This window comes from Artemia sp. Qi Xiang Cuo, chromosome 11, assembly GCF_049724085.1.
Source record: "Artemia sp. Qi Xiang Cuo chromosome 11, ASM4972408v1, whole genome shotgun sequence".
In the NCBI taxonomy this organism is placed as follows: domain Eukaryota; kingdom Metazoa; phylum Arthropoda; class Branchiopoda; order Anostraca; family Artemiidae; genus Artemia; species Artemia sp. Qi Xiang Cuo.
Window position 1 is genome coordinate 28,115,306 of NC_142804.1, and position 16,935 is coordinate 28,132,240.

At 34.5% G+C, this 16,935-nt stretch overlaps 1 protein-coding gene across 2 annotated transcripts in view; it reads right to left on the reverse strand.

Moving 5' to 3' along the window:
• Positions 1 to 16,935, reverse strand: part of LOC148946836 (uncharacterized) — a 131,555-nt gene that overhangs the window by 23,662 nt on the left and 90,958 nt on the right. For both annotated transcript variants that reach the window (XM_089096643.1, XM_089096642.1), the window contains exon 5: positions 13,267 to 13,545. In XM_089096643.1, coding sequence (XP_088952769.1) covers positions 13,267 to 13,545 — 279 coding nt within the window. The remainder of the gene's footprint in view (positions 1 to 13,266; positions 13,546 to 16,935) is intronic.

Consider the following 16,935-nt stretch of genomic DNA (forward strand, 5'->3'; position numbering starts at 1 on the left):
CACTACTGAAATATTCTACCTCTTGCATTTCAACGAAAGAAATTCGAAATGAACTTTGAAAAATCAAGAAAATGTAACTGTGGCAGGGTAAACCACAAAAAACCACGAATCAAATAGTCCAACTCGTTCATTACAAAGTATTAAATTCAAAATGAACTTTGAAAAATCTAGAAATTGTAACTGTGACAAGGTATACCATAACCATACACTATTGAAATATTCCAACTCTTGAATTTCAACGGAAGAAATTCAATATGAATTTTGAAAAATCAAGAAAATGTAACTGTGACATGGTAAACCATAAGCAAACACTTCTGAAATATTCCAACTCTTTCATTTAAACTAAAAACATTCAAATGAACTTTGAAAAATCACGAAAAAGTAACTCTGACACGGTAAACCACTACCAAACACTTGTGAAGTATTCCAACTCTTGTATTTCAACGAATGAAATTCAAAATGAACTTTGAAAAATCAAGAAAATGTAACTGTGACAAGGTAAACCATAGCCAAACACTACTAAAATATTCCAACTCTTGCATTTCAACGAAAAAAATTCAAAATGAACTTTGAAAAATCAAGAAAATGTAAGTTTGTCAAGGTAAACCACAACCAAACACTACTGAAATATTCCAACTCTTGCGTTTAAACGAAATAAATTAAAATGAACTTTGAAAAATCAAGAAAATGTAACTTTGACAAGGTAAACCACAACCAAACACTAGTGAAATATTACAACTCTTGCATTTCAATGAAAGAAATTCAAAATGAACTTTGAAAAATCAAGAAAATGTAACTGAGACAAGGTAAACCACAACGAAACACTACTGAAATATTCCAACTCTTGCATTTCAACGAAAGAAATTCAAATGAACTTTGAAAATTCAAGAAAATGTAACTGTGACAAGGTAAACCACAACCAAACACTACTGAAACATTCCAACTCTTGCATTTCAAAAAAAGAAATTCAAAATGAACTTTGAAAAATCAAGAAAATGTAACTGTGACAGGGTAAACTACAACAGCACACTACTGAAATATTCCAACTCTTGCCTTTCAACAAAAGAAATTCAAAATAAACTTTGAAAAATAAAGAGAATATAACTATGAAATTGTAAACAACACAAATACTGAAAAAGTCCATCTATTACATCTCAACGAATGAAATTCAAAATGAACTTTGAAAAATAAGGAAAATTCAACTTTGACACGGTAAACTAAACTATGCTGAAATAGTAAACATCTTGCATTTCAAGGAAAGAAATTCAAAATGAACTTTGAAAAATCAAGAAAATGTAACAGAGACCAGGTACTCCAAACCCAAACCCTACTGAAATATTCCAACTCTGTCATTTCAAAGAAAGAAATTCAAAATGAACTTTGAAAAATCAAGAAAATGTAACTGTGACAAGGTAAACCACAACCAAACACTACTGAAACATTCCAACTCTTGCATTTCAACGAAGGAAATTCAAACTGAACTTTGAAAAATCAGACCTTTGGAGGGGGGGAGGGGCCGGGGGGAGGGGGTCGTTCTGTGTCTCAATGCACAAAAAAAGTATAAAAAATGGGGGAGGGAAGGGGAGGGGAGGAGGGTAGGGGAGTAGGAGGTGGGAGGAGGAGGAGGGAGGAGGAGGAGGGGAGGGGAGGGGGAGGGGGAGGAGGGGAAGGGGAGGAGGAGGGAGGAGATGGAGGGAGAGGGGCCCCTTTGGGGGGCCAAAGGGGGGAGGGGCCTTTGGGCCCCGGGGGAGGGGGGTCTGGGGGAACCTTGAGGGCCGGTGGGCCCTTTGGGAGCCCAGTGGACCTTTGAGGACCGGTGGCTTCCTTCGGGGTTGGGGTAGAGGGATTGGAACCCTTTGGGGTTGGGGTAGGGGGATCGGAACCCTTTGGGGTTGGGGTAGAGGACCTCATGACGTTGTTCAATAGAACTTGTTTATTATAACGACCACAGAGTTTCACCCTCAAATTCTCTTCTATAATCATCTTTTAGAATGTCTCTAACTGTTTCGCCGAAATAATTCCATAACCTGTCTAAAACAGTTTCGCCCAAATAATCCCTAAACGTAATTTCAGCTTGTTCCTTTTGTTTTTGGCATCTCTGCGCTAACGCATTTCAAATTAATAAGAAACCTGATTCCCGCGCTAAAACAATTCATCGCTAAGATATTTCTTGGAGAACTGTTTCCATGGCATTTGGTTATTAATATCTTTGGAGTTCGACCAAAAGAGTTGTTTCCGAGGCAAAGACATTAAAGACTTTGATCTATTCCCGGAGAAATGTTGACAGTACCTGTCAGACATTATTAAACTTTGCCTGGAAACAATTTGATTAATGACTGACAGCACAGGTGTTCCAAATTCCCAATCGATTACGCAATCAATTTCCCAGAAATCCATTTCCCCTAGGGACTCTATGCCCATATTTGGTGTGCTGTCACGAGTAGCACCCCCCCTTCTACTGATATTTGAGTTACGAATTAAGTAAACATGTTCCTTGTGTACTATCGCCTCATTCACTTATATAGTTAGTGTGCTATTGTTAAACTTGACCGGTGTTCTGCTGCTCCACTCCCTTCTTCTTGTATAGAAGGATATAAATAAATTATTTTTATTATTATAGAGTAATAGTTCTAAAATCTTAGACTTTATGCTTTCTTGGCTTACTAAAGTTTAATTTATATTAAAACTTGAAAAAAAACGAAATTTGATCTTTATTTTTTGAATAGTCTTTGAGATGTAATATTCCTTAATTCACGAGAACTATAGAAAAGCATAGAAGAACAAAACAAAATATTAAAAAAACTAAAGAAACATCCTTATAAAAATTCATCAATTGATTTTCAAATTAAGATTACTTCTTGGAGTTAGTACTTCTAGCTCATAAAAAAATGTCACAAGTTTAAAATTAGTGTTGAATTTATATAGAATGAAATGCAAGCATAACTCTAGGCCTAACTTTAAGAGTATACTACCATGCTTAGAGCAAAAGACGTATATCTCTTCTAATAAGTTTCTTAAAACATATCTTAAATTTAAAAAAGTAATATTTACTAACATAGTGATCTGTGTTAATTTAAAATAAAACTGAATGGGAAAAAAAAGATTTTTTTCAACTGAAATTAAAGAGCAGCTTCAAAAGTTAAAACAAACAAAAATTTATACCATACATCAAGAGGGCTTCTGCCCCTAAACCTTCTCTCTTTAGTCACGAGCTTAACTAGCACTTTTCTGAAAACATTTTAAACTGTAAAAATATAGTTATTCGTAATTAAAATGTCTCAGTTTTCCAATGCCTTTAAATACTCTATAGAACTGATTTTTTTTTTGTGGACTTAATGGCAAATGTAACTCAAATGGCTAATGGCAAATCAACTTAATCCTGACAGCATTGTGAAAAAATAGCCCTTTTATTCTATTGCCCGCTTTTTAATATGTGAAAGGGCTACTGCATGCTTCTCTAGGCCTCTTAAATCTAAAACCTGACTAGTATTTTCCTGAAAGCATTTTAAACTGCAAAAAATAAAGTATATTATATTTTTTTTTAAATGTTGCAAAAAACAAAACTGTTTCAACTGAAAGTAAGGAGCAGCATTGAAACTTAAGACGAAAAAAATTGTTCATTATATGAGGGGGATGCCCCCTCCTCAATACCCCGCTCTTCACGCTAAAGCTGTTCAGTAATTCTACAAAAGCTTCTTATTCTAATTAACCGGTCGTTGTGTCTCAGTAGCTGTTCTTAAGGAATTAGGACGATAGTTAAACTTTAGAGAACAGAGCAAGGTACTGAAGAGGGGACAGCCCCCTCATATACAGAATAATCCTTGTTCGTTTTAAGTTTCAATGTTGTTCCTTACTTTCAGTTGAAAAAACTAGTTTTTTAGTATTTATTTTCTTATCTTTTTTCAAATTGTGCAGGGAAATTCGGCTCCTTCTTCATGGAAAATTCCCTCCCGACACGGAGAATTCTCTTATAGACAGTTCCTCCACGATAAAATACCCCCATCTGGAAAATTCCCCTTGAAAATTCAATCCTCGCTGGAAATTCCCCCGGAAAATTTCTTTCGAACGATTCTGCCTGAGAACTTCTCCTTAGCATACTTTCATTTGAAAAAGACTTGAATTTCTGATTTTTTTTTTTCATATCATGTAAAAAATCCCCCCGCTCCATGAAAAATTTATCCTGGGAATCTCCTCCCCCCCCAGATGAAAAACTGCTCTCGCAGAAAATTCTCCCATGTAGAATTTTCCCTGAAGAAAATTTTCCCTTGAACAATTTCTACCGCAGAAATTCCCCCCCTCCCCACAGGGAAATCCTCCCCACCATTCTAACACCACAAAAAATTTCCCCGGGACACGGAACATCTCCACATTTAAAATTGAGTCCGTAAAGAGAGAGTGAGACAAGTAAAATGAATTTCTTGTAGGAATTCTGACAAATTTATCCTGGAAAATTCACCTCCCGAAGCTTCCCTCCCCTAGGAAAATCCCCTCCTCCCCACTCCCGACAAATGTCTGTAAACTTTCCAATAACAAATACTATACTTAAACATTGGGCGAATTTCATAACTTACAACCGTTTTACCGTTTCCTCAGGGGTATGGGGTCATGTTATTCTCAGAGGCATAGTTATTTGACCTTTCAATTATGCTGAACAACATGGCTTTCTAAAAATTTTGACTAGATGTCTTTGGGGAAAAAGGGAGGTGGGAGGGAACTAGTTTTCTTCCAATCTAGTTGCTTACAAATATAAGACGCGTTAGTCTTGTGGTTACGACTCTGCCTCTCGCCTTCAAGCGGTGATTCGCTTCCAGGGATCAGTTCTCCCAAAATGCTAAGGTCAAAGAGGCAAAAATAGTAAAAACGCAAATTTTTATTAAGTATTTTAACCGCACATCTTCAATTCTTTAAATAACGTCATAGATAAATAAATTTTTATTTGTAACTCCTCAATGATGCCAAGGATGAATACATCATAGACTCTTTTTGTGACAAATCCCAGACTTTTAAGGGACACATATTAAATAAAAAACAATTGTTTCCCAATGACAGTAAGGAGCAACATTAAAACTTATAAAGAAAAAAATTATTACGAGGGGACTCCCCCCTCCCCAACACCTCGATCTTTACGCTAAACTTTCTTATTACTTTTTTAAATAGCTTGTTATTATTTTAATTAAACGACCCTTGGGTTTCAGAAGTCCTTCTTAAAGAATAGGGACAAAATTTAAACTTTAGCGTAAAGAGCGAGGAGTTGAGGAGGGGGCAATCCCCTTCATATACTTAATAATTCCTGTTCGTTTTAAGCTCCTTACTTTCAGTTGAAAACCTTTTTTTTTATTTAATTTCTGACCGTTTTTAAGTAATGCCAGGAAATCTGGCCCCACCTCCACGGAGAAATCCCCCTCCCCACGGAAATATCCTCTAGACAATTCCCGGGGAAAATCTATCCCGGACAATTGCCCTTAACAATTTTGTATTGGAATTATAGCAAATTTCCCAAATGTATAACTTCCCATGACAAGTTCACCCCCTGGAAACTTCTCTCCACATGGAAAATCCCCCCGTAGAAAAACCCCAGCAGAAAATTCGTCCCCCCCACCCAATAATTCATACATATTTCACAATGACGAATACTATGCGTAAACAATGGGGAAATAAAGATCTTTCCCCTAGGGCTGTGTGGGGGAGGGGTCTTGTTATATCCAAAGACATAGTTATTCGGCCTTTCAACTCTGCTGAACAAAATGGCTATCTCAAAACTTTGATCTGACGATTTTGGAAAAAAGGGCGTGGGAGGGGGCCTGGTTGCCCTTCAATCTTTTTAGTCACTTAAAAAGGGCACTAGAACTTTTAATTTCCGTTCGAATAAGCCCTCTCGCAATATTTTAGGACTACTGGGTCGATACGATCATCCTTGGGAAAAAAACAACAAAAAACGAACAAACAAACAATTTGATGATGCGAGTAATATGGAGAGGATTGAGTCATCGAAGTACCTGTCTGCTAGTGAGTTGATGCGTGGCCAAAGTATTTAAGTGTAAAAATGAGTTGATTATGTTTAATCTTAATTGTAGGGGACTAGAAAGCTCGTATTCATATTTGCCTGAGTTAGTTCGGAATGGTAGGGATATTCAAATTTTAGGACTGGCTGAGATGTGGTTGAATTCTTCGAATGAAGCACTGCCTGATATTAATGGTTATAACTTGTTCAGGAGATATAGGAATCAGCGGAGGCATGGTGGATTGGGTGCTTACGTGAGGTCGGTCCTGGATGCTAAGGTAATGGATCTTAAGGTGATTTTTTACTCATTGGATATTTTTACTTATTCATGTGTAATTGAGAAAATTGGATACTTTAGCCGACTGTGGTGTGTGGAGAAAATTGGATATTATATGTGGATGGTGTTCTGGATGTCAGAGTACGATGGTTAAAAATCAGCAGGTTTCTACGGTCCATCGGTCTACCAACCAATAAGGTGATTGCCACTGCCATCCGTGGGCCTGCCCACATAAAGATACGCTTCTTTTTGTCTCTTTCTCATGCTATTTAAATTCAAATTATATTGATTTTTTTATATTTATTTTTACTGTCATGAATCTGGGTAACGTTGAAATTGAAGATTTGTTCCTCGCTAAATCTTCAGGCTATCCCCATTGGCCGATTCAAATCCTAGAAGTAATGAAGACAAATACCGGAAACCGAAAATTTGTTGTTTTTTGCTACGGCAAAAAAACTCGACCGTCAGGTTCTATTCGTTACAAGTTTACTTTGTTTTGACGGAAATAAGTAGGAAGCATCAATGAAGAAAACTAAGGGTGTTAATCATAAGTTTGCAGAACTTAAAAATCTTCCTGAAGTTTACTGCAGGCTTCTAGGGGGCAAGATCGGTAACAGATAGTCTACTCACATATTCCACTGCTGATCTACGTAGACTAACACTGACAACAGAGAATGCACTTGCGGCTACAATACAAAATCTAACTAAAGAAATCGAGATAAAAATTAACGAAAAGCTGAAAAAATCGACTTTGCAAACTGCAACCAATTTTCATGCTACGAGTCCTGTTGTAAAAAGGGTCTCTGAAATTTACGGTGCAAAATATACTGAGTCTCATCTTCATCTTAAAACCATTGAAAAAACATGTAAAAACATGATTGTCGATGATGGATCCATTACAAAACCACGTGAAACAACTTGAGTTCAACCTAGACGACATTGAGCAGGAAGGAACAGGTGATCCCCTACTGTTGAACGTCGTAAAAGAAATTCCTTTGCAGAGTGTAGGGGACACCAAGAAGCGCGTATTATATGTCATGATGGGTCTAGCAATTATTAAGGATACAAACATACTTGGTGTTCTGTGATTTAGAGTTGGAATAAATAATGCTCAAAGACCAGATAAAGTTGCCCCTGTTCTCATCCAGATTCGATCATAAGAAATAGCTCGCCATGTGTTTAAAGCAAAGAAGCAGCTTAGTGGCTCAGGCTTATTTGTAGCTGAGAACCTTATAAAACATAACCGCGATTTTTTGAGCGCTTCAAAAAATGAGTTGAAAAATCACACTTTATGATATGATAAATGTCGTATTTTCGTACACAACACTGATACTCCTCCATCAGGCGTGTCTAGTTAATTGCCTACCTTATATAGCTTATATATATATATATATATATATATATATATATATATATATATATATATATATATATATATATATATATTTCTGTTATTTTTTTTTTTTTTAACTGTAAGTAAGGAGCGACCCGGGTCAATGGTAACCGAAACTCTAAGAAACGGAATTTTGATACCAATCGATACATCAAACAAATCAGATTTTAATTCTGATTTTAAATATATAAGTTTCATCAAGTTTAATCAAGTACCCATTAAAAGTTACGCGCCTGAGAAAATTTGGCTGATTTTCGAAAAAAGGGAGAAAGACCCCCTAAAATGTATAGAACCTTAATGAAAATCACACCATCATATTAAGCGTATCAGAAAACCCTACTGTAGAGGTTTCAAGCTCCTATCTAGAAAAATGTGGAATTTTACATTTTTTGCCAGAAGAAAGATCACGGATGCGTGTTTATTTATTTTTTTTTCTTTCCTTTTCCCCAAGGGTGATCGTATCGACCCAGCGGTCCTAGAATATCGTGGGAGGGCTCATTGGAACTGAAATTAAAAGTTCTAGTGCCCTTTTTAAGTGACAAAAAAAATGGAGGGTAACTAGGCCCCTCCCACGCTCATTTTTTTCCCAAAGTCACCCGATCAAAATTTTGAGACAGCCATTTTGTTCAGCATGGTCGAAAATATTATAAATATGCCTTTTAGGATGACTTAATCCCTCAAAGCCCCCAGGGGGAGGGCTGAAAGTTATGAAATTTACCCAATGTTTACATATAGTATTGGTTATTGGGAAGTAAGAGACGTTTTCAGGGGGAATTTTTCTGGTGGTGGGCGGGGATCGGGGGTTACATGGGAGGATATTTTCATGAAGGAAGTTTTCACGGGGGAAGGGACATTGCTATGAAGGGGGCGCCGGATTCCCAAGCATTGTTTGAAAAAAATCAGAAATTAAATATAAAAAACAAGTTTTTCAACTGAAAGTAAGGAGCAAAATCAAAACTTAAAACGAACAAAAAAATATTATCTATATGATTGGGTTCACCTTTAGTCAATGTCTCGTTCTTTAAGCCGAAGATTTTTTAGTACTTTCATAAGAGCTATTTATTCTAATTAACGGCCTTTGCGATTAAGGGGTCATTTTTAAAGAATTGGAACAAAATTCGAACTTTAGCTTAAAGAGCAAGGTATTGACTAGGGGGCAGACCCCCTAATATACGTATTAAAAATATATGAATATAGAAGTTCGTTACGTAAGTTAATTCGTAAGTTACGTATATTTATTACTAATAAAAGCGTTCGTAAATAAAATTCAACAAGTTTCGAGAAAGCCACTTAACAAAATAAAAGTAAAATTAATATGCAAATTTTTTTTTATTATTCATGCACGGTGAGCCAAAATCAAAACCTGCATCAATTCAAAAACTTTCACAAATGAAATAAAAAAAACAAGTTTTTTTTAATTGAAAGTAAGGAACGACGTTAAAACTTAAAACGAACAGAAATTATTCCGTTTAAGGAGTTGGCTGTCCCCTCCTCAACGCCTCGCTCTTTACGCTAAAGTTTGACTTTCTGACAACTCATTTTTTTAAACAGTAAAATTTTGTTTTAATTGCAAATTTTATTAATTAACTTTAACGAAAACCACACCATCAGATTCAGCTTATCAAAGAACATTATTAAAGAAGCTTCAAACTCCTATCTGCAAAAATGTGGAATTTTGCATTTTAAAACAGAAATTATTCCGTATATGAAAGGGGCTGTCCCCTCCTCAACGCCTCGCTCTTTACGCTAAAGTTTGACTCTGTCTCACAACTTTATTTTTTAAAACAATAAAAAACTTTAGCTAAAATTCCGCGTGTACTTGTAAATGATGTGTCCGATCACTGTGCCGTCATGGTTTCATGCCAGCAGCAGGGAACTTCGACACAGTCTCGTGGCTCCCAAAACGCTGGAACGTATTTTGACCAGAAGTTGTTGCCTAAATTTAAATCTGAATTAGAAAAAGCTGACTGGACCTCTGTAGATGAGCGTCATTCTTATGCCGAGAAAATGGACAAGTGATATAGAAGAATCGTTTCACTTTTTGAAGAAACTTGTGATAATGTCGCTTATGCTAAAAAGAGAAAAAGATATTCCAAGAAAACCATGGATGACGAAAGACCTTGTGAATTCCGTGATCTTTTTTTCTGGCAAAAAAGACAAAATTCCACATTTTTGCAGATAGGAGCTTTAAACCTCTACAGTACGGTTTTCTGATACGCTGACTGACGGTATAATTTTCATTAAGATTCTATAACTTTTATGGGGTATTTCGCCCTTTTTTGGAGAATCAGGCAAATTTTCTCAGGCTTGTAGCCTTTAATAGGTAAGACTAAACTTAATGAAACTGATATATTTGAAATAAGTATCATAATTCTATTATTTTGATATATCTATTGGTATTAAAATTTCGTGTTTTAGAATTTCGGTTACTATTGAGTCGGGTCGCTCCTTACTTAAAATTCGTTACCACGAACTGTTGCAACTTAAAGAGCAAGGTATTGACTAGGGGGCAGACCCTCTAATATACGTATTAAAAATATATGAATATAGAAGTTCGTTACGTAAGTTAATTCGTAAGTTACGTATATTTATTACTAATAAAAGCGTTCGTAAATAAAATTCAACAAGTTTCGAGAAAGCCACTTAACAAAATAAAAGTAAAATTAATATGCAAATTTTTTTTATTATTCATGCACGGTGAGCCAAAATCAAAACCTGCATCAATTCAAAAACTTTCACAAATGAAATAAAAAAAACAAGTTTTTTTTAATTGAAAGTAAGGAACGACGTTAAAACTTAAAACGAACAGAAATTATTCCGTTTAAGGAGTTGGCTGTCCCCTCCTCAACGCCTCGCTCTTTACGCTAAAGTTTGACTTTCTGACAACTCATTTTTTTTAAACAGTAAAATTTTGTTTTAATTGCAAATTTTATTAATTAACTTTAACGAAAACCACACCATCAGATTCAGCTTATCAAAGAACATTATTAAAGAAGCTTCAAACTCCTATCTGCAAAAATGTGGAATTTTGCATTTTAAAACAGAAATTATTCCGTATATGAAAGGGGCTGTCCCCTCCTCAACGCCTCGCTCTTTACGCTAAAGTTTGACTCTGTCTCACAACTTTATTTTTTAAAACAATAAAAAACTTTAGCTAAAATTCCGCGTGTACTTGTAAATGATGTGTCCGATCACTGTGCCGTCATGGTTTCATGCCAGCAGCAGGGAACTTCGACACAGTCTCGTGGCTCCCAAAACGCTGGAACGTATTTTGACCAGAAGTTGTTGCCTAAATTTAAATCTGAATTAGAAAAAGCTGACTGGACCTCTGTAGATGAGCGTCATTCTTATGCCGAGAAAATGGACAAGTGATATAGAAGAATCGTTTCACTTTTTGAAGAAACTTGTGATAATGTCGCTTATGCTAAAAAGAGAAAAAGATATTCCAAGAAAACCATGGATGACGAAAGACCTTGTGAATTCCGTGATCTTTTTTCTGGCAAAAAAGACAAAATTCCACATTTTCGCAGATAGGAGCTTTAAACCTCTACAGTACGGTTTTCTGATACGCTGACTGACGGTATAATTTTCATTAAGATTCTATAACTTTTATGGGGTATTTCGCCCTTTTTTGGAGAATCAGGCAAATTTTCTCAGGCTTGTAGCCTTTAATAGGTAAGACTAAACTTAATGAAACTGATATATTTGAAATAAGTATCATAATTCTATTATTTTGATATATCTATTGGTATTAAAATTTCGTGTTTTAGAATTTCGGTTACTATTGAGTCGGGTCGCTCCTTACTTAAAATTCGTTACCACGAACTGTTTGAAAAGTTAAGAGAGATGTGAGGCTAAACCTACATTTGATTTCCTAATTCAGGAAAATTCATTTTATTTTCATTAGTTTCTTTGCCTAAGTTTGAAAAAATCTTTTTTAAAGGCTTATTATCAATAATATTAAAACACACAAAAAACGTACAAAGATTTACCTAAAAAAATAGTGCTTCTGATGAAAGTAAAGAGTGGTGTTGAAACTTCAAATTAACAAAAAATTTTCCTTCGCGGTTTATGCAACATATTTTTTAAAACTGTTTCAAACGAACTGGGTTGTTATATTTACCTATGTTTGTAGAATTTTGAAAAACAAATGTTTTACTCAAAACTAAGCTTTTTTGAGATTTTAGAGAGTTAAACTTGTTTCGAAAAAGTTATTGAATCCATGGCCGATAAAAAAATTACTAAGAGCATTATGGAATTGTTTTTTTTTCTGAAGGGCATTTAAGAGTTCTCATATTTCTATTTCTATTTTGTTGCGTCGATTTCAGTTTGAAACAGTTTATTTTTAAATATTTTGCACAAACCGCGAAGCAGCAATGTTTGTTCCTTTAAAGTGTTAACTTACCTTTTTAGTTTCATCAGAAAAACATTATTTAAAAAAAAGTTAATTACAGAAAGATGCTAGTTCTTGAATGTGACCTGTAAAAACCGAATTTTTCAATACAAATATGTGACTTTCCAGTAAAAATGCATACGGACTGAGCTATAATTTCTGTAGTAAACCATCATAGAAGTATCCTATCCAACTGACCTGTTTTTACAATCCTTAGTGGCCTAAAAATCGATTAAGTTAATACAGCAATATTAACTGGTCTGTGAGTCACTCAAAGCTTTTAATCACGTATTTCCCAGAATGAGTTTTCGAGAAGCAGACCAATTTCACTCCCAGGTTACCTAGGTTTAGTATTCGACTATCCATATTCGATGGTTGTTGTACATTAAATCCCGTGTGGCCATCAGACTGGTGAAAAATCCTCTTCCATTTCACTGTGTTTGAAACTTCTTCCCTCACCATGTTCCAAGAAAACCTTTAAGGCTTGAGGGAATATTATCATCCGATCTATTCAAGCCACTGTTCTATTAATTTGTTGCATTTGCTGCGGCTTATGTTCGCTCAAAATTTTGGACGGAAATTATTGATCCAAGCATTAAGTCCAACAATTATGTTTCAAACGATAAAAAAGTTATTAGTATGCCTAATTCAAATATCACATTAAGAAAATCTAAGATTGACAATATATAGGCATAATCTAGAATAATTAAATATACTGTTGACTCAACTGAAACCGACACTTAGACCCCTTCACAATAGAAAAGCTTTGACCTTGAAACATATTTACGAAATTATTTTTGTTTTTGAATTTACGCTTGAACATGGTAAATTCAAAAATTTAAGCGAAAATTTTAAGCGAAAATATTCGCTTAAAATTTTAAATGATAATTATTGATCCAAGCATAAAGTCCAACAAATATGTTTCAAACGATAAAAAAGCTATTAGTATGCCTAACTCAAATATCATATTAAGAAATTTTAAGGTTGACAATATATAGGCATAATATAGAACAATTAAATGTACTGTTGACTCAACTGAAACCGGCACTTACGCATGGGAGATAGATATTCAATGGATAAGTGTTGAAATGATGTGTCAAATCTTTTACAGCCTTTCAAAAATAAATATAAAATTGAGTGTTAACAGGTTATACAAACTAACTCATAAAGTTAAAACAGAAGAAACGAAATAAGTTGCCTACTCTTAATGATGGCGAAGCAGTCCGTTTGTATTTTTGGTGAGTTTCGCTATCTTGAAATCGGACTTTTGCTTCAGGTAGAGATTTGGAACTGTTTGTTGATCTGCTAATGGATCGACCTGAACCAGATTCTGACCCAGAAATAGTCTCGTAGATGGCTTCTTCCGACAAGCCCTCTGAAGACGATACGAATGACCTCTTTTTCCTTTTTTCTTCCTCTGCTTGAGCTCTTGCTTTTTCATTGGCTATTTGAATTACCCGAACTCGGCTATCATTTTTTGACTGTAATTAAAATTAATTAATAAAGAAAAATCTTTGAGGTATTTTTTCCCGTTTGAAGATGCTGAAAAAAAACTATATCATACTCTGCAAATTCTAAATAAATTCTAAAAACAAACCTATGGTGAGTTGTGCATCAGCCAAAGATTTTGTACTATTATAATATTAATAGGAAATTGCTCTGAAGGATCTAAAAAGCCTTTCCTTCTAATACCTTAATTTGGGTGGTTGATTCATTGTTGAAAATTTTATTCCTTTAGCTCAGCAACCTTTGAAATTAGTGAAAAGACATTAACTTAAAATCTTAATTTATTAATAGCTTCACCTTCCCCCTTAGAGAATTAAATTTTACAAAATTGTTTTAAGCTTGGAAATTATATTGATTTCCATCGAAAAAATTTGTTTTCAAACCGTACTCCTTGGAAAGTGACGAGGTAATAACTAAATAAATCAATCAATAGATAAAATCAATAAATCAATGATCAAAATGATAACACGGGATAATAATGATGTAAAAGATAAATGACGCAAAAATATTCGATTATCGGACCGTGTCTGTCGAAGACTATGGAGAAAGAAATGGCATCAATCTAGGCGACTCTGACTCCGGCAGTTGGCAGTTGGCTCAGTTGGCTGATTTCCGGAATGGAGAGGAGCAAAATTTAAAAAGTAGAGTAGCCTACGCTACTCTACGCTAGCCTACGCTGGTAGTAGCCAACTTAGACTGAGAGGCACCTTGCAGCCAACGTAGATGTTTAATAGCTTATATAAAAGCTATTGCTTGTATCTACGTGGTTTTTATAATCTCCACTATCTGCAAGTGCCAAATAAACCTAAAAATTGCTCTTTTAGTGTCATTTCTCAAGTGAAAAAGCTTGAAAGCATAAAACGGTACCATTTTAATATTTTTAATCTAAAACGCCTCAGTGGAGGTTTACAATAACTCTTTCCGTATACTCCCCTTCCCGGCCTCCTTAGTAAGTTTCATTAATCGTCTGCTCGCCAGTGAGACGTTAAACATTTTTTGCAGAATCATAGCAAGAAAATTACAATAATTATCAGACGAATTTCGATAAATTATATTAGTAATATATGTAAAAAAAATTTAACGTCTTTTAGTTTTCTACAATCTGTATAAGTATTATATTGTACAATATTTTATCAATAATTGAACTTTTATCTGCAACTTCCGTAAAAGACCAATTTATAGCCTCTCAAACATGGTGCCCCATAACAGAATGGTAAAATCACCCCATAAATACACAACAGAGTTTTTCCCCGTGGTAGCTTTTGTAAAAATTTTTACGGTTTACCAAAATTACACAAGAAAGGTAGTCCCTTAAATCCTATCATAGCATGTACAAAGGCCCGCTTCTAATATTAAAAAAAATGCTATGTACAGCCTTCGAACCTTTAATTTATTTCCAAAAATTCTACATAAGTAATTCGGTAGATTTAGTTGAAAAAGTCAAAAATGCACATATTTCAGAAAACAAAATAGTAAGTAGTTTTGACGAAGTTTCTATGTACACAACTATCGATGTGACGATATTTGAGCAGTTATTAAAAAATAAAGCAGAAGAAAGCTATCATTTAATCGAAGTTTCAAGAACAGGAACATATTGCGAAATTTAATGACCTTAGTTAAACGTTGTAATAATTTACTCAAAAAATAACTGAGTCAAAAAAATTGTAATATTTTCTGTTCCATAATTCTTTTTATCAGCAAATAAAGTGTTACCCATTGGGGACACCTCTATCCGGGTTACTGGCGAATATTTATGTAGAACACTTCGAAAATTGGGCTTTAAATTCATATTTTTTAAACATATTTATTAGGGATGTTATAAGGATGACGTAATATCACTTTAAAATTATGGTTCAAATGATATTGGGGCTTCTTAGATCACCTTAATATACATGACCGCAATTTATAGTTTACCTTAGAAATTGAAATTATAAATAAATTACCTTTTTTAGAGGTATTAATTATTCGTAGCATTGATAAACTGAATTTTACAATTTAAAATAAAAAAAACAAGTTTTTAAACTGAAAGTAAGGAGCGACATTAAAACTTAAAACGAACAGAAATTATTCCGTATATGAAAGGGGCTGTCCCCTCCTCAACGCCTCGCTCTTTACGCGAAAGTTTTTTACTCTTTTAAAAAATAAAGTTGTGAGACAGAGTTTAACTTTAGAGTAAAGAGTGAGGCGTTGAGGAGGGGACAGCCCCTTTCATATACGGAATAATTTCTGTTCATTTTAAGTTTTAATGTCGCTCCTTACTTTCAGTTTAAAAAACTTGTTTTTTTTTAATTCCTAATCGTTTTTTAGTTAATGCAGCTTTTATTTTGGCTCACCGTCAATGAATAAATAAACAAAATTTGAATACAAATTTTACTCTTCTTTTGCTAAATGGCTGTCTCTAGATTTGGTTCTGACGTAATTTACAAATTAACTTACGTAACGAACTTCTATATTTGTATATTTTTCTTCTGGCAAAAAATATGTTTCAGATATAGTTGCAGATTTTTGCAGATATGAGCTTGAAACCTATGTAATAGTGATTTGTGATACGCTAAATCTGACGGTGGGATTTTCATTAAAATTCTTTCACTTGTAGGGGATGTTTCCTCCCTCTTTAAAAAATCAGGTAAATTTTCTCAGGCTCGTAGCCTTTGATGAGTAATACGAAACTTAATAAAATTTATATATTTAGAATCAGCATTATAAGCCCATTCTTTTGATACATTTATTGACATCAAAATTCCGTTTTTAAAAGTTTCGACTACTATTGAGCCGTAGGCTATCGCTTGTTTTTTTTTTATTACGTATATGTTATTACGTATATGAGGGGGTTCTCCCCTTAGTCAATACCACGCTCTTTACGTTAAAAGTTAAAAAAAAATTTTAATTCACAAACCCCTGAATCACAAAGGCCGTTTAATTAGAATAGATAGCACTTTTGAAAGCACAAAAAAAACTGTAGCGTAAAGAGCGAGGTATTGACTTAGGGGAGAACCCCGTCGTATACGTAATAATTTCTGTTCGTTTTAAGTTCTAATGTTGCTTCTTACTTTCAGTTGAAAAAACTTTTTTTTTTATTTAATTTCTGATCGTTTTTTAAATGCTTGGAAATCCGGCGCACCCTTCATAGAAATGTCCCTTACCCCAAAGAAACATCCTCCACGGAAAGATTCTCCCGAGTAACCCCCTCCTCCAGCCTCCCCTCCCCCACCAGAAAAAAAATCCTTCCTGAAAATATCTGTATACTTCCCAATAATCAATACAATATGTAATCAATTGGCAGAGTTCATATCTTGCAGCCCTTCACGTGGGAACTGTGGGGGATTAAATCATCCTAAGAGACATATTTATTAGATTTTCGACTA